The following is a 27455-nucleotide window of genomic DNA, read 5'->3' as shown; positions in this document are numbered from 1 at the left end:
CACATTTAACGAATGTGAGATGGTTTTAGCGCGTATTTACTATTTGAGCATCACGGTAAAAAGTGTCTTGATTTGTTTTGGTCATACAAAAACCTTTTTTCCCTAACGCTTCAAATTTAGAAAAACTGTGCTGAATTTGAGCTTTCCTAAAGGGGGATTTATTTTGAAATATTTGTACAGTTCATTTACAGGTATTTACATTTATTGTGCAAAAACAGACATCCTACAGTCTTTCCTTTCACTCTCTGTGTATTGTAAGCAAGATTGTCACATAGTTCATACTTCACTGAACAAATCCTACAAAATTGCAGTCCGAGAAAGAAAAGTAAACACCAATCTCTATGTTAAAAAAATAAGCAGCAATTTGTCAAAGGACGTAGCCTGACATTTCACCTTAGATTTTGAACGCACTTCAAATGTGACAAGTTAAAAACACAATTTAAAGGCATACTTATTTCTCATTCACTGTTCTGAACTCCATCATGGTTATTTTACGGGTACTCCAGCCTCCCCCACATCCTTACATTTAGCATCAGTTGTACGGGAGGATTGAATTTAAGTGTAAGTGGCCACTCCTGATCCCTCTGAGACTGTCTTATGATCCTTCTTCCATTGCAGGATTTAAATGTATGCCTAGGTATGTTTTGCCTCACCTACACCCTACTTTGAGCAGAAGTCCTAACAAGCATTTGCAATACAATGCATTTATGAGAGTTTGAGCTATTTGACTGGTGAATGAAAAATGCCTTTTATTTATGCGTTGTTTTTAAAACAGATAAATAGAAGGCATTGTCATTTAAAATGTCAATAGCTTAAACTCTCGCAAATGCAAGACCTAGTGCATTGCAAATGGGTTCGGTGCCGTGCTATAACATTTTTAATAAGAGTTAGGAGAGAGTGTGTTCTGCCTGCAACAGCAGGCAGGACAAAGCTATTTGAGAAAAAAGTGCTTGGAAGCTGTATTTAAAACCTGCAGAGTAACAAAACATGTAACAGAAGGTGACGCCATGGGAGGTTACAAAATGAGACACAGAGGTACTAAGGGACTACTACGCCTATTGAGCATTGAACAGACACAGTTTACAGTGGACAATGACACAAGCCAATGAAAAATATTGGGCGGAGAGCGGGCGGAGCTTCAAGTCCCTACCTGAATACAGCATGCCTCGCAGAGCAGCGCATGCCCTGCCCAGGCTCGACCAAATAAAAATAGTGGGGGGAGGGGACTAAATCACGTAAGTAATTCATAATGAAATCACAGGAAGTGACAGAACAGAAATCATTGTGTAACTGAGCTCAGGAATAGCCGAAGGTGAACAGAGATGTGGAACTTGCTATTATATCTTTAAACTACATTCAGAGAGCAAACACAGTGTGTTGGATGTAGTTTCTTGAACAGTCAAAATTGCAATTAATGCAGGATTATTTATACCACTTCAAACTGCACATTTGCACTTCATTAGGGTACAGAAGGGGTAATGGTGTTAAGGTCTTCCCAGAGAAGAGATACAAAGACACCCCTAACTGGTCTTCCTGAACAAATAGAGGATGCTGCCAGTGGGAAGGGGGTTTAAACTCACCAGGTTTCACACATGCAGTGTTTGCACATGCAGGCAGCTGCAGTGCTGGAGTACAAAGGAGATGCCTCAAAGCCTCCTTCAGCCTCGGGTAAGGGAACGGAAAAGAAAGGTGGAACGGAACCATAGGAAAGCCTAGATACATTTTTTTTAAATAGAAGGAGAGAGGCTGCCAAAGGTATCAGGCAAAAACAGAATACGTAATTAAAGAAAGGTGTTGACTAGTGTAACAGGGTCATTCTGTATGCGCAATGCAGTTTGATTTCAAATGTTTTGCCACAGCGCAGTTGGTGGTTTCCCTGGCTAGGGCAGATGCTGTGGATTCCGGGGTCAATAGCCTTTACCCGTGTCTCACTAAGGTCCTCGATTGGATGGACGCCTCTTTTCTGAAACTTAACGGGTCAAAAACAGAGATTATGATGCTGGGATATAAGGCCCCCATCAATCTTGACGCTTGGCGGCCCATATGTTTGGGTCCGCCCCTCCCCCGAAGGAGCAAATGAAACGTCTGGGGGTGTGGCTTGATCTCACCTTTAGTTTTCAAGTTCAAGCCCGTAAGGTCGTCGCCACCTGTTACGGCCTTCTGAAGATCCTATGGAAGGTCCTGACCCTTCTTCCGTTCGAGGCAAGACGGATCCTGGTTCAGTCCCTGATCCTCTCGCGGCTTGACTATGCGAATGCGGTCTACTTGGGGGCACCATTAGGGATCATTAAGATACTCCAGTCAGTCCAGAACTGCGCAGCCCGAATGCTTATGGATGTCCCTAGACACAGCTCGGCGAAGACGGCCATCCAGGTTCTACACTGGTTACCTGTTCAGGAAAGGATCCAGTTTAAGGCCTTGTGTATGGCCCACAAATCAATAATCAACAAGGGCCCTGCCATTCTGTGCCCTCTCCTGAGGCACCATCAAGGGCCCAGAGCTCTTAGATTCAACCACCGCAATTTGCTCTCTATCCCGAGGATCAAGCGTTCTCGTACAGGGGGCCGACGTTTTGCAGTACAGGCAGCAAAAAGTTGGAATCAGCTGCCCGATTACCTGCGGCTTGAGCCTAATCATTTACAGTTTAGAAAGCGGCTGAAGACCTTCCTGTTCTGCTGAGTGATTTGTCTGAGATGGGTCTAAAGCGCTGGAATGCCCCCGGGTAGCCAGCGCTATACAAATCTGTACTCATTCACTCATTCACATGCATTTTATCAATATACATCAAATGTTGAAAAGGGCTTAGGCACATGTGCAACACATTGGCCGGCATTTCTTTTTTATTAGGTCAAGCATTCAAGACCTCTTGTATATACTTTAGTATATACTTATGTGTGAATGTACTTTGTGGGATCTGGAGATCAGCCCTAGGACTTGTCTGCTTTTCTCTTAGGGACTTTTTTTCTGTTCAACTGCCTCTATTTAACTGTCTTGATAGAAAACAGCCTGCAGAGGTAGGTAAACTACCAAAATAGCTTTAGCAATCTCTATATTCCAGTCTGTAGAAATTGTCTTCCACGAGCACCCATAGACAATATTTTTTCAAATCTTGTATTTTTACTTATATGATCACCGAAGGCCATAATTTTGTATTAAAAACAGAGCTTTGGACTATACCATTTCCTGCTAAAAGGCAATACTTCTCTCCATGTGTTTCCCATACCTGGCGTGTCATGCTTACTTTCCCTCCATGTTAAAGAACAGTGGATGTTTCAGCACCCAGGCTAATGTACGAGTTACTTACCTTCGGTAATGATGTATCTGGTAGAGACGTTGTCTAGCTGCAGATTCCTTAACTTAGAATATCCCCAGGCGTGAGACTGGATCTGGAAATATTTTGCAGCAGCACCTCTGAGCACCGGGTGATGGCACCACACGACCCCGCCCTGACGTCGTCCTCGTATGTGACGTCAACGAGGTCATATAAGTCTCTCCCGGTGCGCTGATGTCAGTTTTCTTCTGAGAAACTTTCCGCACTTCAACGCGGAGCCACCAACTAAAATCTGTGAAAGTATGGGAACAGTGTGCGAGGAATTAAAATTCCGTAAATAAAGAAGGGTGATGGTTGAAGACACCATCCTAAAGACAGAATAGACACCGCCTACACATATAAGTGGAGGCTGTGAGAAAGAGCCCCGCGGGCCAAGAGGAGGCCCCTTCCCGAGTGCGACAACGGAAGAAAATTACAACAGACAGAAATAAACTGATAGAGCCACGTGGAACTGTGCCGTCCAGTAAGAACTGAACACAGAAATAACAGTCCACTGTACGAAATAAAGAGAAGACTGGCCATTCCCCTCCAAAAACAGAGGTAGGAAACAGAGCACAACCGACCCTCAAAGAGGATGACCACGAGGAGACCAGGACCTCGAGGTAGTAGAGCAGACTGAAGGGAAGAGAACTGGAGAGGAAAACAAACCTTCCTGTGAATGAAAGGCACCATATAACAGAAAAGAAGTCCCTCAGCAGAGGTTAACTGTATATGAAAGTACCAAGGGGAGTGCAACAATCTGACCCTCCTGAAGATACAACTCAATGGCAACTGAAGAGGCCAGTGGAGGATACCACCGGGAAAAGGTCCGCGCAGAACGGGGAGGCTGGGTAGGAGTTAAGGAATCTGCTGCGAGACAAAATCTCTACCAGATACATCGTTACAGTAGGTAAGTAACTCGTACATCTGATAGAGACATCTAGCCGGATATTCCTTAACTTAGAATAGATACCACAGCCATACCCCAAAAAGGGGGTGGGTCTGCGACAGGACAACAGAAAGTGCCAGGCATGTGATCCGGCAACACAGTGACGGATAAAGGGGAAAAACTGTGGCAGAACAGTCCGACAGCAACTCCAACAGCTCGAAGAGCAGAAGTCACAGGATAGAAGATATCCGACAACATGCCAGAATGGCGCCACACCATACCAGTATAAAAATGACAGGTAAAATGGTAAGATCCTCGGAAGAGAGAGATAAAGAGTGAGAGGAAGAAGAACTACTCTCCGCTAAATGGCGCACGAAAAGTGCATTAACTCAAACTTGGAATGAACTTGAAGAGATGGAACAGGAGCCTAACAGATTAGGTTATAAAAGGAAGCCGAAAGTGCCGGTGGCAAGGCCCAAAGGCAAGGCAGACCCTGAGCAATGCATTAGAAATAGCCAGCAGGACAAGAAGCACTCCAAGCGCACACCAAACCCCAAAAAGGGTAAAGAGGGCTATAGCATCAACCCCCAACCCAATGAAACAGGTAGAATATGCCGCCGGCAACGACAATAGAGACCTTAAAGTGGCTTACACAAGAACAGAAGAGCGCCCGACCGGGCAGCATGTAGCCAAATGGAGGAGCAACCACAATATAGACTTGCAGACAGACAGCAATTATGAACACTGCCATCAGAAAACCTGTCCTACAGGTGTAGTTTTAACAAGAGTAGGCATATCCGAAGGAAGAGGCCAAAAACACCAAGTCAACAAATGGCGGAGAGAGTCTCAGAACCCAAGACCAACACTTCTAAAATACACGGACAGAGTCAAACACTAAAAAGGGAGCAAATGACAATTGGAAAATCACTCCAGGAAGTGGAAGCAAGGAGGAACCTATGGCAACTTGCAGCCACCTAAAAAAGGCTCCCCCACACATGGAGATATTGATCCAACTTTGCAACCATGACAAGAGGTGGCAACGAAGGAAGAGGAAACCAAGACAACCGGCATGCAGACACAATGTATATGCCGGACCATACCCAGCACATTGAAGAGCAGGTAGGAGCCGTTCACGAAGAGGAGCCATAAAATCTACAAAAAAGATGGATAACCATTACAAAAGCAGATAGCACCAAGGAAAAACATAGAATACCGTATACCGGACATTCAATAGGTGCATGAAGCCCACTTCATCTCCAGGAGATAAGGAAGGCTACATAATAGCGTACAAGCCAGGTCAAAAAGAATTCAGCAACAAACCGAACCCATGAACAGAGGTCCAGGCCAGACCGACATTACTGAGCTCAACTACCGGCTGAAAGCCACAAGCAGAGGACACAGAAACCTGTGAAACACAGCCACAGAAGGCCAACAGGTAATCGAAAGCAAAATGCATCTAAGAGATGCTAATTAAAGGTTAAACACCCTTGACCACATAAAAGGAAGACCTAAGGCTCACTGCTCATGTTAAACACAGAGTGTTTCTAGAGGCTCACTGCCTATGTTAAACACTCTAGAGCATCTAACGGATGCGAAAAGGAAAAAGTACCACAGAACACAGGCCTTAAAGGACCTAAGTGGGAGGATGAAGGCCCGCCAGCAGCCAGTGAACCGCCAACTCGGCGTGAGCATCAAAGAGTAAAACCCCATCAAAGGGTAAATCAACTAGACGTTCCCAGATATTTTCAGGGAAGACACAACCAAGCGTGACGCCTTAAGGCAACAGAAGTCGCCATGGCTCGGCCCAAAGAATCCGCAGTATCTAAGGCTGAACGGATTGTGAACTCGGCCATGTTGTGGCCATCCCGAATGGGGCGAAGAAGATCAGCACGAGCACCTTCGGAGGTGGCAGTAAGCAAAGACTCTGCAGAGTCCCACAGGGCAGAAGTAGCCCGAGCCAAAACACACACGGTATTTAAAGACCGAAGGGCTTCACTAGATGATGCAAAGACATTCCTACCCCAGGATTCAAGCCACCTGGACTCTCGAGAGGGAGGAAGTGTTAAAGGGGCAGAGAAGGAAAGGCAGTCTGTAACGCAAACCCCTGCGCATCAGGGTGCACAAAAAGACAGACCGATCAAGAGGAGCTGGGCGGTGGGGTGCAAAACTGAGCGCGCCCCTGGATCACCTAAAGAAGGGCTGACCCAGGTACCCAAGAGTGCATCATAGAGGGATGTCTCAAAAGGCAAAAGTGGCTCCACATTGCCGGATCCACGGTGGAGGACCTCAAGCAAGGGGTCCACCGACATGGGGGTAGAGGGGGTTGCATATTTAAGATGTGGGGACGAAGAGACTACTCTAAAAAAAAGCTGCAACAGCTTCTGTAGCCCTCTGTGGAGGGGAAAACAGCTCATCAATGGGGCAGGGTTGTAGGCTGACCCACCCAAGACACTGAGGGTGCAACCAATGCCCCACGGAAGGGAGACCGATGGAAGAATGAGGATCCGGATGGGGCTCCAGGGGTGGAGAACAGCCTGCCGGATCTGGGAGCATTTGAGGAGGCTCCACAAATTCCAAGGGGGCACTGGGAGCACCAGCACCGCGCCGCCGGGCGCAAGGGCAATGCTGAACTTTCTCCAGAGGCCTCTATAGAAGAATCCAGAACACGGCATCGACTCAGCATCGAAACGACACGTGTCGGCGCCGATTGTGCCTCGTCAGACGCCGACTCGGCAGCCTCCGGCGTCAAGTCGGCGATGTCCGGCGCCGAAACTATGACAAACTTCCCCTTTGAAGAAGAAGAGGTCGCCAGGGCTGGTGAGGCAATGCTCCGCCTCATCCAGAGCGGGCTCCGATTCCAGAGAAAGGAGCGGAGGCGGAGCCGAGGAGGCGAGCCTCCCGGCGCCTACCCTAGCTCCGGACAGGCGGCTGCCTGCCCGGAAGGCTAGGGTGTGCTCAAGTCAGGGCTATGAGCAAGGGCAAACACCTGCGGCGCCACAGGGAGCCCTGCGTGTTTATGCAGCGCGGCAGAGGTGCTGTGGGACAAAAAGGGGGACCCAGGAGGCCGCGCCCTAACAACCCAGCGTAGAGGGGGAGCCAGCTGGGCCGCGCCCTAATGACACCACATCTCCGACATTCCTGGGATACAAAGGCTCAATTGGCGCCGGGAGCGAACCCACCGGCGAGTCCGTCAGAGACCCCACATGAAGCAGAGGTTCCGAGGAGGCCCCAGGAATGGGAGAGGACCCAAGGGAGGCCTGCAAGGCCGTAGCATAGGCCTCCATTTGGGCCGAGTTGCCCCCACACCCAGAAAGGGCGGATAGTGGGGGGACGACCATCGGGAGCGCACGTCCAGAAAGTTCCGGGAACCAGAGCCTCTGACAGCAGAAGAAGGTGAGGTCGATGACCTAAGCGACAAGCACCTCGACTTGCAAAGGGGAGAACAACGGCCAGGGACCCCAGAGGACGATCGACAGCGGAACCAGACAGTAAAGGGACCTTCAGTCGACGTCCAGGCCGGGGGTCAAGACGACTGGGACATCCGTGCCGAGAGAAGCTTCATCAAGCGCTCCCACCGAGACTTTGGTTTCAGATGTTGGCAGGCTTCACAGTATGTGGAGTCATGGTGCTCGCCCAGACACCACATACAAATAAGATGCGGTCTGTCACGGACATCTGCCGCGAACAAGAATTACAAGATTTGAAGCCCAAAGACATCGCACACTGTTCCTGATGTGAAGCGTCGAAAATGACGCCTGAAAACAGGCCAGAGGAGCTCACTTCGGATCCGCGTTACACGCGGAAAATGAGGAAACTGACGTCAGAGCGCCGGGAGGGACTTATATGACTTCGCTGACAAGAAATTGAGACAAATACCCAAAAAAAAGGAGACACTGACTTCAAACCAAAATCTACATTCATGCCACCACCATCAACCATACCATTGGAAATGACAACTTTCGAACAGGCAGTCTTTAAAGACATATAGTCACTGACAGAAAAAGAGACTTTCGAAAACGCCACCAAAAAGGAGTGGGAAGGACTAACAGCATTGAAAGAGAACAAGACCGTGGTTATCAAGCCAGCGGACAAGGGAGGAGGGATAGTCCTACAAGATAAGGAGGGTTACAAAAATGAATGCCTACGCTTGCTAGCAGATAGGCGCAATTACCAACCGATTTGTGAGGACCCCACCCCCAGACTGAAAGGAACGATTCAGGAATTGGTAACCGAAGCACAAATCCGAGGGCAAATCAGCAAAAAAGAAGCCCAATACTTAACAACATCAAAAGAGAAAATCCCATATATCTAGACCATTCCTAAAGTGCACAAAAACGAAATCCCACCACCAGGTCTCGCCCCATAGTATCGGGCGCAGACTCAATTTTAGAGCCTCTTTCGAATTGTTGTGACTACTTCCTCAAAAAACTGGTGCAATGAACTACGACATACTTACAAGACACCAAAGACCTTCTAGGACAAATCAAAGACCTGACATTCAATCCTAACACAAGCTTCCTAGTAAGCTTAGATATAGCGAGTCTCTACACAGCCTCCCGCAAGATGACACACTGGGAGTACTAAGAATGGCCCTAGATAACAGTGAATGGGACTACCAAACACCAAAGATCTTTGTCCTGAAATGTGCAGAACTAGCTCTGAAACACAACTATTTTGAATTCTAAGGCCAATTTTACCAACAAACGGCAGGTGGAGTGTGGCAGGACTGTATGTCTATAGTTTTGAAAAAAATTCTTACTCAACAACACACCCATCACAGAGAACGTTCGCTTTTACAAACAATACATTGATGATGTATTCCTCATTTGGGAGGGAACAAATGAGTCATTGAAAGACTTTCTAGAATGGATCAACTGTTGTGACCCCAACCTAAAATTTACAAACACCATAAGTAAAAGTACCGTCACTTTCTTAGACCTGGACATCACACATCATAATGGTGGCATGGACACTAAAACACACTTAAAGCCAACAGCGAGAAATTCTCTACTAAATTACACAAGCTTCCACTCTCATCCCTTACGGACAATATCTACGGCTACACAGGAATTGCAGCAATCTGAAAGACTTTAAAGATCAGGTAAAAATGCTGACCAAGGAATTGAACAACCGTGGCTATCCTAACCAAATAACCAAGAAAGCAGAGAAAAGAGCTCGCAATCAAAGTCGTGAAGGCCTACTAGAGCCCAATACACCTGGAGACACCACAGTTCCCTAGACTTGTGTCATATAACATACAATCCTGTGCCAAACCAGGTGGCCAAGATAGTCAAAAACATTGGGCTACACTGAACACTGGCAATTTTGAATGGGATAAACCTCCATTTTCATACAGAAGAGGGAGGAGTTTGAAGGATAGCTTGTTGCACACAAGACCCCAACAGCCACAACAAGAAGAAAATACAATAACCAACTCATGGGGTTTACCAAAGATAACAGGACATCATCCATGCGGAGACTGTAGAGTGTGTCATCTGACACTAACAACCAAAATCCTCAACCTAGAGGCAGGGAAAAGCTGGGAGATACGCCGACATACAAACTGTAACTCCACAAACGTCATTTATCTCATAACCTGCCCCTGTCGCTTAAGATATGTTGGAATGACGAGCAGCAAAGTAAAGACAAGAATTATTGAACATAGGAGTAATATCCGCTGCAAGCGCAACATATCCCGCATGAAGAACCACTATCTTTAATTAAACCACACTCCTAATGATATGCAATGAGTAGTGATCGAGCAATTAGACCGCCACGACAACAACATCCAACAAGAGCTATTGGACAAAGAACTAAGATGGATATACCGCATGTCTACCCACATCCAGGGACTCAACGATAACATACCCTGGAACTGCCTGAACCGTTGACAGAACAGACACTGTGACTTGATCCATTTTACATTGTAAAAAGCCAACTGACTGGCAGTGTTTGCAATATAGCAGTCTTTCTACCCTTTCTTGATTTTAGATGGTCCATGACAAGTTGATACTTTAGTGGGTCTCCATATACTCCAGCCCAAGTTGCTGGCACTTAATTTATCTTATAAAATATCTTCAATTTATCTTATAATTATCTGTCCCTGTTGGGACATTGCAGGCCCATTAACTCTTTAGATCTGTCTAACCTGTAAATAGCCTAATGGCTGGTCTCTTTAAAACAAACCTATTCTTTCAACTCAGAGTGTGGCCCTGTATGTCCTTTTGCGGTAACAAATTTGCCAAGCAACGATACAACATCATCTTTACAAGTTTGTTTGCAGTAACGAATTTGCCTAGCTACCTGGCATATTTGATGTATTTATGGCGCAACCAGCCAGCCTTTTGATTCCGGTCTATTAATGTTAATTTTAATCTTACATCAACTCGTGCTCTCATGCCCTACTGCGCATGATCAACTTCCACGGCACCAGTACCAGATAGAGTCAGCGGTCTAGTCAACTACCGCTACCCAACACGCCGTATGTGTCACACACCTTTCGCGTGATGACGCGCATACCCCTGGAAGCAGCCGCGCTACCGGAGCGATTTTGATAAAGGAACGCTCTGGGCTCTATCGGGAGCCAGCCTGTCCCAGGGGACAGTTGAATAGGTGTATTGGCGGAAACCTCATCCACAACAACTAAGATCGTTCAGAGTACAGCTGTCTACCACCGCTGTACTCTCGCTAAATTGCCTGTACGTTTCTCTAGCCTGTTCTTTTCTGACAGGACCTGTCAGCCAGTCATTTACGATGGATGTCGCTCTTTATTCTTTTATGTACTTTTAAACCCATTCTCTACAGTATGTGATAGAAAAGAGGTGCACTTTCCCCCCATCCCCGGGATAAGATAAGACTTATACTTGACCAATGTAAATATAATATATTTATCGCATAGAAAGTAAATATTGGTGCTGTCATCCAGGCCTCAACATTTTTAAGCTACCTGGGCAAGATTGGTATACCTATGAATCCCACAAGAGTTACCACTGCCTTTAAACACAAACAGAGCTAATCACGTGCTTTACAGTATGGAAAGGCACTATAATCCCATTTGTTATAAAGTGGGCACAGCATTTAAATGTTATGTAGTGTGCATGGTATGGCATGTCGAAATAGGTGATATATAGTACACATATGTCTGACACCGCGCTCAGTACTTGGCACTTGATATTTACCACCAGTTCTGGTGATATTCAGGGATTGAGCTGAATGAGCACCAGATAGCCCACCCCAGTACTAGCGATATTTGTGGCATGAGTGAAGCAAATGTTTTCCTAAAGTATTATTTTGTTGTATTCCTTTACCAGTATTCTACATTTTGAGAGGACCCTTACACGGTCAGTCCTCCACGTATGCATAGCACTCCTTGGCGTGAGTGTTAAAATGCTTTTCACGTGGTAATTTTTTACCACTCACTTTTTTTTCACGTCATCCACTTTGATTAGAGAGGTCCTGAAGAAAGCCCTAATATTTTTTATAACGGGCTGAAACATGTTGACCATCTGAGGATAAAAACAGTTAAACATAGGATCTGTAGCATATTATCCACGCTCTTGCCTTTTTAACCATACACCTGATCACCAAGAATAAAGTAACGGGTAGCAATCTGGAGGTATTTTTTTTATAGCTTTTTCACCCACTTCATCACACTCACTACACCTCAAAACCCGCTCCACTGTAAACAGGTGTTGTAGCACAGCTGGGTAGCACTCGGCTACCCGGCTGGGACCCGATGATGAAGCATGACACCAACCAGGTTGATGTGTGAGGGTTTTACTAACAAACCTTTGAGGTGCCAGACACTATAGTGTCAGACAGTCATTTTTCTTGCCCGTCTTCTTTGGTTACGGATATATATATACAGGGACAAGGATGGCCGTCCTACAGTCCTAGCTCTCTACCTTTTGGTTTTAAAGAGTCACGTACAAGGGTGACATCAGGGCGGGGTCGTGTGGCACCATCCCCCGGTGCGCAGAGGTGCTCCTGCAAAAAAATTCTTGATCCAGTCTCACGCCTGGGAATATTCTAAGTTAAGGAATCTGCGGCTAGATGTCTCTATCAGATGCACTGCATAGCTAAATAAATATAAGAAGGTCTCAAAGGCGAGACCGATTGCATTGCAAATGCTTGTCTTAATAAAGGCGCAGGAGAAGCAGGTGCAGATAGGCACCTTTACACAGCACCGCTTGTCTGATATGGGCCAGGGTATGATCAAGTGAGGTACACTCAGCAGCCATTAGTACGATGTACGTTGTTCCAAGAGACGCTGATGGAAACCCAAAGTTAAACCCTTATACAGCTACTGTGCGAGTATCAGGTTCACACCACATGCCAGTCCTCCAACACTGCTGAAGAGCATCCCCAGGACACAGGTTCCTGACGAGGCACCATTACGACAAACAAGATGTATTCCACTAGCCACAATACCCTACATCATTGTGCTTTGAGGCAAATATTTTTGTGTGTTGCCATTAGTTTATTGTCATAGCTATCTTAGGCTTTTAATAAACTTTTTATATGTAAGAAATATGTATGCCACAGTCTAACTTGGCATGTTCAATACTGATGCTAAAATAGGGAGCAATCCAAAAGCAATGCATTAAGTTCCCATCAATAATTCTAAATAAATCTGGCATGCCCAGAATCCATGCACAGAGCTGCAAAGGATTCCCCTGAATGCAGAGAAGCTTGGAAACGAGATACTCAGAGGCAAGGACGTCACTTCCCCTGCCCTTCATGCATTTTAACTGCTCGGAATGCTTGTGGACAGCAGGACATATTTCCACAGCTTTAGTATTATTCCATGCTCCGCCCGCATCTGCTGGCGCGCTGGCACCCGTCCCCGGAGAGCCCCGCGTGCTCCATGTAACACATACACTTGATGATGGAGATGGGGCTTAGCCATACGTCTAACACACCCATGGCATCCCGCGTGCAAGGACTCGCTTGCAGCTGCAATAATAAGGCCTCTAAATGGCAGGGTTTAGGGAGACCTGTAATTTTGCCATGGTAAATCCAGACGAAAATCCTGTCTCAGCTACAATAAAAGTTCCAGAAAGCATCCAAAGTAGGGTAAAGGAACACACGTTTTTTTGTGGGGGAAGGTCATTTATTTTTCACTGTTTCTAAGTAAACAGATATGTTCACAATTTATTTATTAGGAGTTTTATAATGTGCTATAGGTATCATTTCCCTTGGTTCAGAGCACACCGCAAAATGTTTACACTCCAAGACTGCAAAATTCCAAAGCATGGTATGGCACATTCCCAGAGCTCAGAAGAGTCAAGCCACAGTCCAGCGGAAAACAGTTATCTCCCAAAGAAGAGAGGGGCAGGGCTGGGGGCCACAGGAAGATGCACTTAAGAATCCAGCCCTGATGTGAAGTGGGATCTCTATCTACCTGTATCCGCTGTTGCAAAACCAGCGCCTAGATACCCTCACAGGTGACAAGTAGCGCTTTACAAATCTATTGATTGATTGATTGATTGATTGAACACCAGGCTGAAACTTTTATTTGGTTGTAGCTCGTGTCTGACCTGGCAGGGAGGTCGGTTTTCTGCCCTGCATCCTTTGCATTGGTCTTCTTGACCCCACTTGGAGCCAGCAAAGGACTTTTAAGGCACGTGTTGCGTGGTTGTGTTTTCGAAGGTTTCTTCTGCCTCTTGGCTTTGTACTGATTGTACCATAAAAGTTTTATGGATTTCCAGTTGTGGTGTACAATTTACAAATAAACTATATGTCCGAGACCACAGGTGTCATGGCTGAAGTGCAAGAGAGCTTCGAATCGTGTCACCCCATGTGTGTGTAATCAGAGGTGAAAGTGCATGAAGACAATTACAGGAACTGTGATCTTGAGCACAGTGGAGCATGGTCAGCGAGTGTGGGGGGCAGGGGCAGAGATATAGCTAAAAATAACAACATATTATCTAACATTTTGGTTGGCCTTTCACCTACAGGCAAATAAATATAAATGATAATGCACACAGCTTAAATGAAAAATAAATGCAACTTCATTTTATCTGTAGGAAATGCATTTTTCTGGTAGGACAGCTCTGTTGGTTAATGCAAGCACTGGGGGTGTAATCGGATGGTCACCGTTTTCAATCCTAGTTGGTACACTGGGGAAATAGTGACTTTTATTTATAGTGCTAAGTGGTCCAGCCCTGTGACAAAAAGCACTGTGAAAAATGTAAGTCATAAGTTACAAAAATATTATATACAATATCAGATAGGTGGCATACAGAGTATATAGGCTGTCGCAAAATGTACAAAAAAATTTTATTTGCATGTTTACATTGCTTTCAGAAGTTATGTTTTTGTTAATATGCTAATTGTACCTAGTGCATTGGTTTCCATTAAAAGGACACATTCCAAATTATATAAATGAAACTAAGCCTATGCTGGCTCCCGAATAGTCTTCAGATTTTCTGATTAACGAATTGCACATACTTACATTTCTTTCAGGCAACAACGCTGTGGAGGGAAGGCTTGTTGCTTCTGTTGCTGTTTCTCCCTTCATGCTAGAGGTGTACCTTCTTTTCATTATTCAACCTCTTGCGACTCAACCGTTCAGGAATGGTTGTTTTTAAATAAAAATTATGTGAATTGATTTGATCAAACTAAAGGTTGGGAACCTTGTTCCCCCGTTCATCTGCCTACTACGATCTCTGCGTGTAGTCTATAGAACGACGTGAGTCACATTATGGTTGAGTGTAGGACACAGATGCATTTTCTTCCAAATGTATGTTTTATTTCACCCAATAATATGTGTTTTGTCCAAAGAGACAGAGGACTTTTTCAAGGCTTAAGTAAAGAAAACTCTCAGGCCAACACAAACATAGGCATGGAATGTAAAGAACATTAGGTACACACACAATTAAGCAAATAAAAACAATGTTAGTAATCCAGACAACTAACCAAGGGGATAGACCAGACTTGTAATGAAAAATAAAAGGACCTAAGACAATTGGGAGAAATACATCACAACACGGCATATAAAGCAGAATATCTTACAAGAATCTGCAAACATTAAGGACACTGGAGCCATCCAGTAAAAAGACCAAACAAGGATATAGTTGTTGTTACAATTAAAACACATTCTCTTTTAAAGTGGTTGCAGAAATCCATAGTGGATGAAACTGTGTCCATATTGCCTAGCTTTTAATTTTGTTTGTCATATGTTAAAATTCCAATAAAGAGCAAGGTCCAAAAATATCTGCAGTACACTCTTGGCCATTACATGATGACTCCGAAGGTCTAAGACGTGGATTAATAGGTGAAGTGGTTAGATAACCTCACCAAATCGTACCTTTTTCTTTTTTAAGACATTTACAAACAAGTTCTTTTTTTATACAAATTTCAACGTAGTGTTTATAAAAAGCATAAAAGTAATTGGCAACCGTATAATTCATGTTATGTTTAACATTAGGCTTAGGATAAGGGCAAATGGTGCTATTGGGGTTAGGTGTGGGGTAAAATATAAGGCTTTGTTTGGGTAACAGTTAACTTTAGACCTAGATTTAGGGTTAGGGTAAAGATTAGGATTAAGGTTGTTGCTTAGTGTATTGGTAGGCTTAAGGATAGGGTGAGGGTAATGGGTAGTTTTAGGATTAGGTTTAAGGTGTGGTTAAGCAGTATGCGTACAGCTAGGTTTATGGTATGGTAAAGGGTTTGGGACTTTCTTAGTTGCAGGGTTATAGATAGGTTTTGAATCTATGTAGCTAATCTGACAATATAGTGGTATAATTGTACTGTAAATACATTGTACACATACCTAATCATGATAATGATAGGTCAATGAGCACCTACTATGCTGTATTTGGAAATTAAGTGCTAGCACCACATGATGGGAAGAAAGGTTTGACTCAATCCAATCTACTGACTGAGATGAGTTTCTTTTCTCACCCTGAACTTGATATGGGCCTATGGGCGAATAATGCCCACCTATGACCTACGGGGCAACAAACCACTTCCTGCATTACATCCCTTAAATAATCGGATGAGAAATACTAGATAATTTCGAATCTGAGCATAATTCTATATTTCTATGCATTTTCACACATTTTATGATGGGAAAGACTGTATTTTGAAGACATCTTCCACTAGCCTTTTCTCTTTCTGTTTCATCCTTGCCAAGGTGTTGGTGACTAATATGAAGAGTTAACCATCATATATGTTCACAAGCTAGTTACATGTTACTGTAAAATGCAAAAAAAAAGTAAAAAGCCTAGCCCGTTATTTTCCAGACTAAAATGGAGCTAAATATGTTTGCACGGCTGCATGGACTAATCTCTTGTGATAAAGAAAGACATTAAAGTAATTATCTTTGTTTTCTGTCTGCAGTAAGTTCTTTGAATTGAGACCCTTCTTTCTGCACTTCACTCAGTTCGCCACCTTTCACAAGCAATTACATCCATTCCAAACCCAAATACAAGCATGACTTCACTTTCTCTTCAGACATTTTCTCATTTTTTTAAACACAAGAGAAAATCCTTCTAATTGCTTAGGATAATAGACTCATCTGCAAATCTAAACACATGAATCACGTTCTTTGTTGACATAAGAAATACGATGAATTTGACACTCTTAGCAATTATAGAACAAAACCAGAAGATTACTCACTTTTGTCCATGCAGTGGTTTCCAAGCCAGCCTTCAAACAAACGGTAACCACAACATACTGCAAATAAATGACACGAGAGAAAGAAAAAACTTAAAATTCACTTTTTCAATTGTAGTTTAGGTCAATGAAATTGAATCTTTTAGACGTGCTACAGACTTACAGTGTAAACAATGTTTCCAACAAACAAGTAGTCTGTAACTTGTCCATTTGTAAATACTGCATCTGGAAAATATAGGAGAACAAACATAAATGGTTAAGAACAACGTTCTTCAAACTTGTGCAAATTTCCGGACGCACATATACAACACATTGTGATGTGATAAACTTAGTTCTAGCAAGAGCTAATGGGTCTCCTTTCTGCTCAGTTAAGAATCACCACAAATATATTTAAACTAATATTTTCTCTTCTGCTGTGCCTGTATAATGTTAAAAGCAGCCTAGAGTATGTCTAATGTCAGCCGTGAACACTAGAGATCGGCAGGCAACACAGATCATGTCTTTAGTGACTTATGCTGACGAGAAGCGAGCAACTACCTGTCAATTTTACTGAAAATAAACAAATAGACAATGCATAATGTATCTTTTTTTTGCCAATAAACTTTATTAGCATTTAAGATAATGGCAGAGGACAATCAGTGCAGTACACACAGACTCATAATGACATGACCATTCACGGGTTTATCAACCCCCGGGCGATCAATAACAAACAGTCTTTGGTATGACCCAGGCCAGGGTACACGTATCAGGGAGTAATAATGCCCCCATAGATGCAGAAGGTCTATAGAGTCATCATCCTAATAGAAAGGGGTACCAATTTCAAGTCATCCTTCAAGTGTGTCCTCAACTGCATCCCAGAATCCCCCCAAATTCTTGTGGTGCCCACTACCCTAGCTAATTTGGATGAATGGACCTGATGTAAGAGAGACAAGCACCAAAATCTTCCACGCCTACGCAGGCCTTAACAGTGCCAAAGTGCCCCAGCAGGGCAATGGGGGTATAGACCAAACCTGCAGAGCAGCGCCAACCCAATGGTCAGACGGAGTCTAGTCCAAGGCCCTCCAGCGAACAGCATCCACCGCCCCTAATCAGAGAGAGAGCCATCACTATCGACTGTGTCCCCCACAGGTTGGTCAGAACTGTCTCCCAGGCTCATGAAGATTCTATATCCAGTTAGCCCTGACAGGCCTCCCGCATTAGCGTGCCCCCTCACAGTCTGCCCAACGCTGGAGGTCTGCCCTCCAGTGCTCAATAGAATACTAGGGCATGCTGCCTGCTTCCAGTGCATTGTAATTCCACGCTTAGCCAACACTAGGGTCAAATCTATGAAACAAGTTGTAATTTTGAGTTTAGTCGGCCAGGGGTAGAGACCTACTAGGCAGAATTTAGGAGAGGGTGTCAGGGAATGGTCCATAACTTCAGCTAGGTGGCGCACCAGTGGGAAGTTAAATGAAAACAGCTCCATAACATGTGGATGAGAACCCCAGTGGCAGAATGGCAACAAGGGCATTCAGGATTAGACGTCCGGAAACAGATGCTAAGCTTCTGGGGTATGAGGTAAGTCTGTGAAATATGTATTAATACATAAGCTTGAAAGGGACATTGTGGGAGATTTTGGGCGCTACCTCTCACATTATAGCCCAGTCCCAAACAGTCACAAAGGAGCCAGGGTCTGCCTCCCATCTCTCGTGTAAGTGTGTGATGGTCGAGGGCACATCCACACGTATTGCTCCATATAAGCCTGAGACCAGTCTGCGAATGTTAGTAGTATTGCAAAGAGATTGGAAGCTATGGAGCGATTGCGATGCCTTCCCCCGCCGTTCCAACAATCCATGTGTTGCTGTCCCTAGGGTGCCATATAGTAGGAACTGGTCTGATGGGAGGGAATACTCCTCGCACAGATCGTCAAAGTGGCTTATCACGCCACCTGCATAAAGCACGCTCACCGTATCCAAACCTGCCTCAGCCCAGCCCCGCAGTCGACCCCTCTCAACCCCTTTGACTCACGCAAGGAGGGCCAGAAGTGGAAGGCTCAGGAAGTATGGGACCTGTATCCATGCTCGTCAGACTACACTCAACCAGCAAGTCATGTCAACATGTGGCCCATTTAGGATTAAATAGGAGGGTGCCTAATCTGGCTTGGGTAGCAGGGTCTGACAGTTCTAGCTGCCCTGGTGCTCCCCATCCATGAAGCCACCCCATACACTATTGCAGCTTCGCTGCCAGGTAAATAGCCTCAAAGTCTGGGCCATTCATCCCCCATCTGTGGAAGGCTGTTGCAACTTAGCTAGCGCAACGCGCCGCTGACCCTTGATCCAAACTAAATTAATCTGGATTGCGTCTAGGTCTTGAAACATACTCCACAGTACCACAATAGGGAGGACCGTGAAGAAGTACAGGAGGCACCACAGTGCTATCATTTTAGCTATGGCTATCCTGCCTGCCACAGACAAGGGCAGCATTTTCCAGAAGCTCGTGCTCGCCTGGAAGGCTGCTAGAGCCGGTCCCACATTCCTCTCCAATAAGTCTGGGATCATGCGATACATCTGTTCTCCCAATTATTTCACAGCATCTTGCTCCCATCTCATGCCGATAAGGTCAGTGGTTCAGTTCTCCAAAGGCAAGGGTTTCTAAAACTACAGGGAATACTTGCGCTCTGCTTTATTGCTGACTGCCTGTCTGGCTGCTCTTGTTGCAGGTTGTGGTGCTATAGGGGAGGGGGGACCCTCTTAACCCCTCCAAAAAGGTGTTGGTTTACAACACTTTGAACAAATGAATGACCAAATCCCACGCACACACCCAATTGAATTCAAACACAAAGTTGTGTGATTTAACAGATCACATATAACAGTCTTTAAGGAATGATATCCACTTCTTCTTGTTAGAGCATTAATTTCATTTTATTGCTCAAGTTGTACCACGCCAGCCGAAACGTGTTTCATCAGAGTACAAGTCACTCTGACTCTTCAGGGCTGGAAATAAAACAAAATATGTACAATATACTTGATGCCTGTGCTGTGTATTCTTGTTATATATCTTAACATGTAAGTAACAATAGTTTACAAGGAGGTAATTTGATACCCAAGGTATTTACATTGGCACACTTTGTACCTCACGACTGTCTCTATCATCCCCAAACACACAATAGCGCAGGGGGTGGGGACGAAGAGGCAACAATACCTATATTCTGTTCTATTTAGAAAATTGTTCAAAAAAGGGGGTCGAACTTAGGGATCTCATTCGAGGTCATTCTAAACCTATATCGTTCAGATTCCTCACACCACGTTTACATAGAAATGAATGTTTGTGTACAGTGCCGTCGACAATTAGATAGATATTCAGCAAAAGCATCTTCACTTGTGAATGTGACAAGTCCATGCAGTAGAAAAGTGACTGTGTGATCGATTTGCGGCGACGTTTCTTTTATAGCATTTATATAAATCTTCACTGGTGGCCAACATAATTGTCCATGTTTCTTTATGAATTCACAAAAAAGATAATTCAGAAGTCTAACAAAAATGAATGTAAATATACAAATAAAGATTAATAATATAAACATGCCAGCGGGTACACAACAACAACGGGCGAAGACGGAAAAGGTAAGTAATGTGAAAAAAAGGTGTCAAAGATTCCAAGTTGAATCAGACCCAGTGTCTGCAAAACACGTTCTGTGGAGCGACGGAGAAAAGATAGACCCAACACCGTGGTTATATTATGTGAGAGCAAGAGAAGCTGATCTGTATAGGACATGCATAATTCTACCTTACTCTTTATGATGGCGTGTATTATAGTTCCTATTACAATATATGTGTAATATCAATTAGTAATAGTAGATGGATGAGTTTCACTGAAGAAAAAATATACTGCTGTCTGTGTAGTGACTTACCACTTAACCGGTGATAATTCCGACCCGGTAAGGGTATCTTTGACTTTATAATGGAGAAGTAAAAAGTCTCCTGCACCTTCTTTGGCATGAAGTGGAGAGACGCAGTATTGTACCCAGAAAGCAAAAAAACGTCCAGTAAGAAGAAATTTATAACGTCCGCTGTCATTTTGTACTAGACTGTAAACTCTTCATTTGTCCAACATTATTGTCAAAATCACTTTTAAAAGACTAATCCGACTGCCTTGGTTCTACTGCACATATCACAAATGTCACAGTTCTACACCCATTCTATTTGAAGAATCTATATAAGATAATCACTATTTGAAAGTCTGCTCTCGTTAAAATTGCCTATAGCACATTCTTCTCCTCCTTTGTTGAAAAGACATTCTCTATATCTCCCTTATGTCGACGTATATTATCACCCAATCACTAAAACACACCAGATAAAAAAACATTTAGTTCGCCGGCTCACCTTAAAGAAAAAACAATGTTGATAGGGTTTTGAACGCCAAATCTTATTTCTAAACGGTAGCCGGGCACATCTGTGTTCTAAAGTTACACACTATCTAAAATGGTAATATAAAGTGGCTGTTATATATTGCGATGATTAATCTATTAGCCATTCCTTTCTAAAAAAAAAAAATTCCCAAAAAATCCATTACACAAAGGGCATGCTTACTGTGAATTTTGTCGATAATAAAGTCCACAATATCCCTGCTGGTGGTAGCTGACAAAGTATTAGATCCTGTTCGGTTTACGCAGGACCTATGGATGTTTAAAACAACAGGCTTCAAAATACAAACTAATCCAAAGCGTCCCTGTCTCGCACAGTACCGCTAAATAATGCTCCGTTTCATTACCTTTCATTTTTACTGCCGCGAGTCCGGCGTCTCAGTCTGATGGCGATTCCAACAGTGGCGTGTAGTAGCGTTTCCGTGTCTGTTTTACACGTCACCCTACTTCCGGTTTCGGGTTGCAACCACTAGAACGTTATGTCAACTTCCGTGTGGCTCAAGGCGTACGTACGGATATGTCAGTCTGTGACATTAGTTAGAATTGTGCTGTACACAAACATTCATTGCTATGTAAACGTGGTGTGAGGAATCTGAACGATATAGGTTTAGAATGACATCGAATGAGATCCCTAAGTTCGACCCCCTTTTTTGAACAATTTTCTAAATAGAACAGAATATAGGTATTGTAGGTATTGTTGCCTCTTCGTCCCCACCCCCTGCGCTATTGTGTGTTTGGGGATGATAGAGACAGTCGTGAGGTACAAAGTGTGCCAATGTAAATACCTTGGGTATCAAATTACCTCCTTGTAAACTATTGTTACTTACATGTTAAGATATATAACAAGAATACACAGCACAGGCATCAAGTATATTGTACATATTTTGTTTTATTTCCAGCCCTGAAGAGTCAGAGTGACTTGTACTCTGATGAAACACGTTTCGGCTGGCGTGGTACAACTTGAGCAATAAAATGAAATTAATGCTCTAACAAGAAGAAGTGGATATCATTCCTTAAAGACTGTTATATGTGATCTGTTAAATCACACAACTTTGTGTTTGAATTCAATTGGGTGTGTGCGTGGGATTTGGTCATTCAAGGTCAGTGGTTCAGTCTGACCTTCGCAAACTGTGAACCAGCTGGTCTTGAGCCAATTTGCACGGAGGGTGTAGATCTCCCCAAAGGACATGAGAAGACACTGTCCTGTCATGTTTCATGCATACGTTACCCAGATACAGCACAATGTCACCTGCATAGAGAGAAATATAGTGGGAGAGACCTCGAGATGTAACCCCCACATAAGGACGTCCGCTTCAAACTCTGCACGTCAGGGGCTCCACTGCAAGGGCAAAAAGCAGGGGAGACGGAGGGCAGCCCTTTTGGGTGCCCCTTTCTACTGCACATTGCTCGGAGATCAATCGTTCTGTTTTTTTCCATGCTACAGAGTGAGCATATATCAAGGAGGCCCCCTCTACAAATCCACGTCCCAGCCCCATACAGAGCATGACGACATGAGGAAAATGCCAGTCCAGGTTGTCGAACGCTTTATCTATGTCAACAAACTTGAGGCCGGCCTAGTCTGGCAAGGATGGGCCACTTCCAGGATATGCCAGTAAGCGCTGAATGTTAATTGCCGTGCTGCGGATGGGAATAACCCCAGACTGATCTGTGTGGATCAATTTCCGCATGTGTGGCAGCAATCACTGTGCTAATACTCAGCTGAGAAGCTTATAATTAATGGTTAACATTGCCAGCAGACAGTAAGCCGTTACATCAGGTCCCCTGAACCTAACCGCGAGCCATAAGGCACACCACAGCCAGAATCTCTTCCTCTGAAATGCCCCCCCCTCGCCCCCAGCACTTATGCCACTTCTGGCAGTAGCCAATTTAGAGGGAGGTCAGTGAGCAGCTCATGAACATCTTGGTTCCATGTTGCAGGCCCCTTGTATGCAGATGGGCATAATAGTCGGGAAAGGATTGATTAATCTCGGCTTGGGTGAGGAGTCTGGTCCCAGTGGGATCCACTAGCTCCAGAATCAGGGAGCCATGCAAGCGGGGTTAGCCAACAATGTCAATAGCGGTCCTGTCTCGTTTCGCTCGTGGAGTGCATGGATCGTATACTCCTTGTAATCAAGACAGTGGAGGCGCGTGACTTGTTCTGCTAACTTTTCTTTTACTTCCAATACTGCCAGGTGGAGGCCTGGCCTCTCAAGCCACGACCGTTCTAACTCCCTAAGGGTTCCCTCATGAAGTACAACTTCTTTCAGGAGGGTTTGATACACCCCCACCGATTCTGACATGCACAGCCCTCATAGGATGACCTTGAAGGCCTCCCATTAAGTTAGGAATGAGGAAGTAGTACCATCATTCAAAAAGTGCTGGATATTTTCCCGAACAGTTTTGCGAAACACTGAGCCCTCTAAGCTGGCAGTCTTTAGACGCCATGTCGGAATGCATGACCGGGTGTCCCGCCAACACAACAGTAAGGGAATATAATCTGAAATGGTTCCGGTCAAATATTCTATATCAAACATGTCAGGGGAACAAAAAAGGTATCTAGGTGAGCATGAAGGGCATGTACGGTCCAGTGGAACAAGTAAACCCGGTCCTGAGGGTGAAGATGGCACCATCCATCGATCAGACCCCAGTGACGTTACCGGGCAGAGAACTTTCTGGCCGCAGAAGTGGTAGGGGAGCCCCTCAGCGGACGGTGGGAGCGATCTAGGCCAACATTAGAGACACCGTTAAAGCCGCCCCCAATAACTATAGCACATGTTAATAGAGGAGCCAGGACATTTGACTGTGTCAAAAAACAGGGGTTAGTCAACTTTTGGTGCATAAGGATGTCCCGATCATCTAAGTGGCCGGTAAGAATGAACTAGCGTCCTTTATGGTTTACCCTCTCACTGGTGACCTGGATGGGGATGCCTGTCCATGCCCTAACCAACACCGGGACCGTGGTCGACTGGCATTCCTCCTTTTCTCCGGACTCAAATCAAGCCAGTCCCACACTTCCTTATGGTCTGAGAAGAACATGGTTCCTTGAGCAGTAATAACTCACAAACGTGTGGGGTATAGCATGGCATACTTAATGTCCAGCTCCCTGAATTTCTGCTTGGCAGCTGCCACAAATTAGACCCTTTGCCTCTAGACTGCTAAAGAGAACTCCTGGAAGACCATCACCCTGCTGTCTTCCAGGTTACAAGTGCATTTCAAGATGTGGCGGTGATCACGAAAATGCAAAAGGCGGCCTACAATAGGGTAAGGTGCACCACCAGGTGATGGAGGGCGCGCTGGTACTCTGTGCACCCATTTCAGGGTGAAGAAAGAGGAGAGGCCCTCCAGGAACACAGCCCGTTGAAAGCCAGCCTTCAAGTAAAGCAACCACATCCATGCCCTCTGCTCTTTCAGTCATCCCCAACACTCAAATGTAGTTTCTGTGGGCTCGGCCCTCTGAGCCCTTGGACGGCTCTTCCAGTATCCAGACCGTCTCAAATACATCGTCCAGTCAGGTCTGCAAGTGCCTCATCGTTGGGACCATCTCTTGTACGGTTGAATCTGTGGTTGTAATGCGGCCAACTAGTTTGCGATGGTCCACTCCAAGCAGGTCTCGATCTGCTACCATGATGTTGATTATGTGCTCCAAGGTCTCCTTCGAGTCACTGATGTCTATTAGGATAGAGTCCAACTTGTCCTGCATGACTTGTAACAGACCTCCCAGAGGGCTAGGCTCATTTCCAGCCAGGTGTCTCCTCCCAGTGGTGTTGGCACTGCATGATTACTGGTGGGGGGAGGGGGAGAGCAGAGCAACCGGGTGGTCTGAGCACTTATTATTGAGGAAAAGGTGCAGTCCCATCTGGCCCAAAAACAGAAAGGTGCTGTCTGGGCTACACTCAGGGTCTCGTCCAGCAGGGGGCCAAAAGCAGCCCTGGAGAGCGATGGGGGCAACTGTAGGGGGGGGGTCAGGGGGGGTGTCACACTGGGCAAGAGTAGTCACAGTAGGCAGTAGAGTGGTCCAGGGGATCCCCGCAGCAGGTTTCTCAGGGGGGCAGGTAGGGCACACATGTAAGAAGGGGGCTGGTGTTAGGAACAGCCAACAAAATGTCTCACCAGTCACCCTAGTGCTATCCCTCAATTAAGTAGGCCACATGCAAGGGTTCAGTTCTTGGGCCTTCCCAGGGCTGCAGGACAGGTTTGTGAATAGAGGGTCACCTCTAAGAGTAAAAGGCAGCAGCCAGGGAGGCAAACCCGCCCTCGAGGGACCCAACAGTCAACCTTCCCACAGCTCAGCCGCACCGATGTATGGAGGGTCAGAGGCCCTGCTCATGGGTTTCGCCAAACTCCTTTTGTGGGCCCATAGAGTCGATAGCAGAGGCCGTCCCCTGTTTCAAATGGGTGCACTCACACCGCGGACTGCCACTGAGAATCGTTCGCAGGGGGGGGGGGGGGCGGACAACGCCCCCTCTACTGCAGCGTGGTCTCCAGCCAAAGAGGTTTCACCACGAGCCCAACCTCATGTGCCTCCTATCATTGCTCTCGGGGCTCTGCAGTGGTGTTAAATGTCAGGGTTGCGCTCCGCAGGCACTGGAAGCCTTGCGTTTATCCGGAGTCGACGGGGGCCGCTCCCCCTGGCCGCCTCTGTATGCGTCTCCATGCGGTGTTTCACAATGGACGCCGCACTGCGGAGTACAACACGCAGGCCACAAATGATATCCCCCGGGGATCCGCAATGGCTGCAGGAGGCTCTCCTCCCAGGTTGCGAGGTCCACAGGTAACATCACTCAACTCCCCACCAGGAAGATAAAGGGCTCAGCTGCCCACAGCGCCGTCGCCCGATGGCAGAGGACACGCCGCTTGGACAGTCTCGTGGGTCCTCACCTGTCAGCCTCTGGGGCCCCTCGACTGTGTCTGGCACTAGGAGCTGCTCATTGAGACGGGCGAGGCCCCAGCAGCACTCCTCAGGTCAGCGTCTGGTATCAGTGACCATGGGGGAGCCGACCTAGGATCCACCATCTTGGTTTCGATTTACAGCAAAGCCAAGGGCGGGCCATATAGCGGAACAGAAGAGGCCCTGATCACCACCCCAGTCAAGCAGGGGGCTCACAAGGCAGTGTTAGTCACCTCCGAGGAGCAATTTAGATCAGGATGGGGTCAGATGAGGGATCCCCACCGGGAGCTACTATAGTCTGCGTCCTATCCCGTTGGCGTTAGGCCCATCGACAATGCATAATATGTTCTAAAATGGCTACTCAATTTATAGGTTCTACTCGTTTCATCCTGTGAGTCTTCTCCACAAAAACATATCATATAAACTACTTTGTTTTATTGGGAATACCACAAACCTTTATCAAATAGATCCAGCATTACTATACATGGTCACTCGAAAAGTAAACTCCCCAACATTAAACTATCACCAGCAATTATAATTTTAATCTCAAACAATTGCACCCGAAATGTGGCTGATTATGAATATTTAGGCAACTGAAGCACGCTGGGGCAGTATATTCACAAGTAAAAGAAAAAAAACATTAGACTAACTGACCATGCAATCCTTGAGCTCTTTCACCCGGAAAGGGTTTCCTTTGAGTTTCACTAAAGCAGTACGTAAGCCACCCAGAACATGCCCTCAACAAAGACAACTTCAGATAAATGTTACTACAATAAAACCTCGCCCGTTCATATTAAGCATCAGCTTGGATGGGTCAAAGTAATGATCTCGACAAAATGGATGCGAACCGGAATGGATTTCATCTCCAAATCATTTTCAAAATTACAAGTCACAGCCTGAGCATGGTTTGAGGGTACTGCAGTCCCCTTTGAAGCCTGGTAAAGCACACAACGTTCATCGCACTGCCGCTTAGGACTCATGTCACGTGCAGGACAAATGTGCTGCTTAAAATAAAAATGTTCTTCTCAACGGTCCATACTCCCATATAAACCACAGGGAAGAAGGAAAAACAAGCTTTGGTCTTTAAAGGACCTTGTTTTGTAGCTTATACTTTATTACAAGCATGCAAAGGTTACGTAGTTACAAGTGCAAGAATGTTGCTCTGTTTTTAGGATTCACTGTGACCTACTGCACGTCGATAATAATGATGGCACATTGTCCAAGCATGAGACAGGAAAACATTTTTTTTAGACCAATTCAAAAGCAAATCACTGAAACACATTGTCTCATAAGTCTTTGAATTTTAGGCCAAACTGCTCAGTTCATCGACCATACATCAGCTCAGTGG

General features: G+C 45.3%; 1 protein-coding gene across 1 annotated transcript in view; it reads right to left on the bottom strand.

Moving 5' to 3' along the window:
* ATP8A2 (ATPase phospholipid transporting 8A2) overlaps nucleotides 1-27455 on the bottom strand; it is a 2134099-nt gene that overhangs the window by 344600 nt on the left and 1762044 nt on the right. Inside the window, exons 31-32 of the mRNA XM_086935178.1 lie at nucleotides 16984-17045; nucleotides 16824-16880 (exon numbers count right to left, since the gene is read on the bottom strand). Coding sequence (XP_086791304.1) covers nucleotides 16824-16880; nucleotides 16984-17045 — 119 coding nt within the window. The remainder of the gene's footprint in view (nucleotides 1-16823; nucleotides 16881-16983; nucleotides 17046-27455) is intronic.

The sequence above is a fragment of the Lissotriton vulgaris genome, chromosome 8 (genome assembly GCF_964263255.1).
Source record: "Lissotriton vulgaris chromosome 8, aLisVul1.2, whole genome shotgun sequence".
NCBI lineage: Eukaryota > Metazoa > Chordata > Amphibia > Caudata > Salamandridae > Lissotriton > Lissotriton vulgaris.
The sequence above is the reverse complement of the archived record's forward strand: the minus strand, read 5'-3'. Positions and strand labels throughout refer to the sequence as shown.